Genomic DNA, 1,054 nt, shown 5'->3' with positions numbered 1-1,054 from the left:
TAAAAGTTGAAGATTTTGAAAGAAAAGCCAGGGACTCAAGTGATTCTCCTGCCTCAGCCTCTCAAGCAGCTGGGACCACAGGCGCCCACCCTAACACCTGGCTGTTTTATTTGGTTGCAGCTGTCATTGTTGTTTGGCGGGCCTGAGCTGGATTCAAACCCACCACCATAGGTGTATGTGGCTGGCATCTTAGCCACTTGAGCCACAGGTGCCGAGCCAGCCTTCTGGTTTTCTTTATCCTCCTCCTGTTCCCTCCTTGTCTCCAGCAGCTTGCCTCAGAGAGTGGCCTCCTCCCCTATCACTGTCCTTACTTTACCCCTGTGCACCTTTGCCCTGGCAGGGGAGATGGGCTTTGAGCCCTGCTACGCCGAAGTCCTAAGGGTGGTACAAGGAAAACTTCACCAGCCAGAGGAGGTCCAAAGAAGTTCCTTCTATGCTTTCTCTTACTATTATGATAGAGCTGCTGACACAGACATGATTGGTGAGTTCTCCCCAGGTGTTAGTCCATAGAGGAAAGTGAGCAGGACTGTGGCCCACCTCAAAAGAAGCACTTGAAATGCTTTAGACAATTACTCAACTCTTTTCCAGTGCTGGTTGTTGAGTGGCACCAGTCACTCAAATGGAAGGGTGAATATGATGTAGAATCTTTTGGAGGTAGATAACCTGAAGAACTATACATGATGTCTTTTTTTTTCTTTTTCTTTGTAGAGACAGAGTCTGACTTTATCACCCTTGGTAGAGTGCTGTGGTGTCACACAGCTCACAGCAACCTCCAACTCCTGGGCAATTCGCAACCTCCAACTCCTGGGCGATTCTCTTGCCTTGGCTTCCCAAGTAGCTGGGACTGCAGGTGCCTGCCACAATGCCCAGCTATTTTTTTTATTACAGTTTGGCCGGGGCTGGGTTTAAATCCACTACCCTCGTATATGGGGCCAGCGCCTACCCACTGAGCCACAGGCACTGCCCATATGATGTCTCTTTAAAAAATATCTTGGGCAGCTCCTGTGGCTCAAAGGAGTAGGGCACTGGCCCCATATACCAGAGGTGGTAGGTT

General features: G+C 49.7%; 1 protein-coding gene across 3 annotated transcripts in view; it reads left to right on the top strand.

The window, feature by feature from the left end:
- Nucleotides 1-1,054, top strand: part of ENTPD5 (ectonucleoside triphosphate diphosphohydrolase 5) — a 45,709-nt gene that overhangs the window by 33,484 nt on the left and 11,171 nt on the right. For all 3 annotated transcript variants that reach the window (XM_012803488.2, XM_023511526.1, XM_012803487.2), the window contains one exon: nucleotides 341-481. In XM_012803488.2, the coding sequence (XP_012658942.1) occupies nucleotides 341-481 (141 nt within the window). The remainder of the gene's footprint in view (nucleotides 1-340; nucleotides 482-1,054) is intronic.

This window comes from Otolemur garnettii, unplaced genomic scaffold (genome assembly GCF_000181295.1).
Source record: "Otolemur garnettii isolate 467f Iridium unplaced genomic scaffold, OtoGar3 scaffold00020, whole genome shotgun sequence".
Lineage (NCBI taxonomy): Eukaryota > Metazoa > Chordata > Mammalia > Primates > Galagidae > Otolemur > Otolemur garnettii.
The sequence above is the reverse complement of the archived record's forward strand: the minus strand, read 5'-3'. Positions and strand labels throughout refer to the sequence as shown.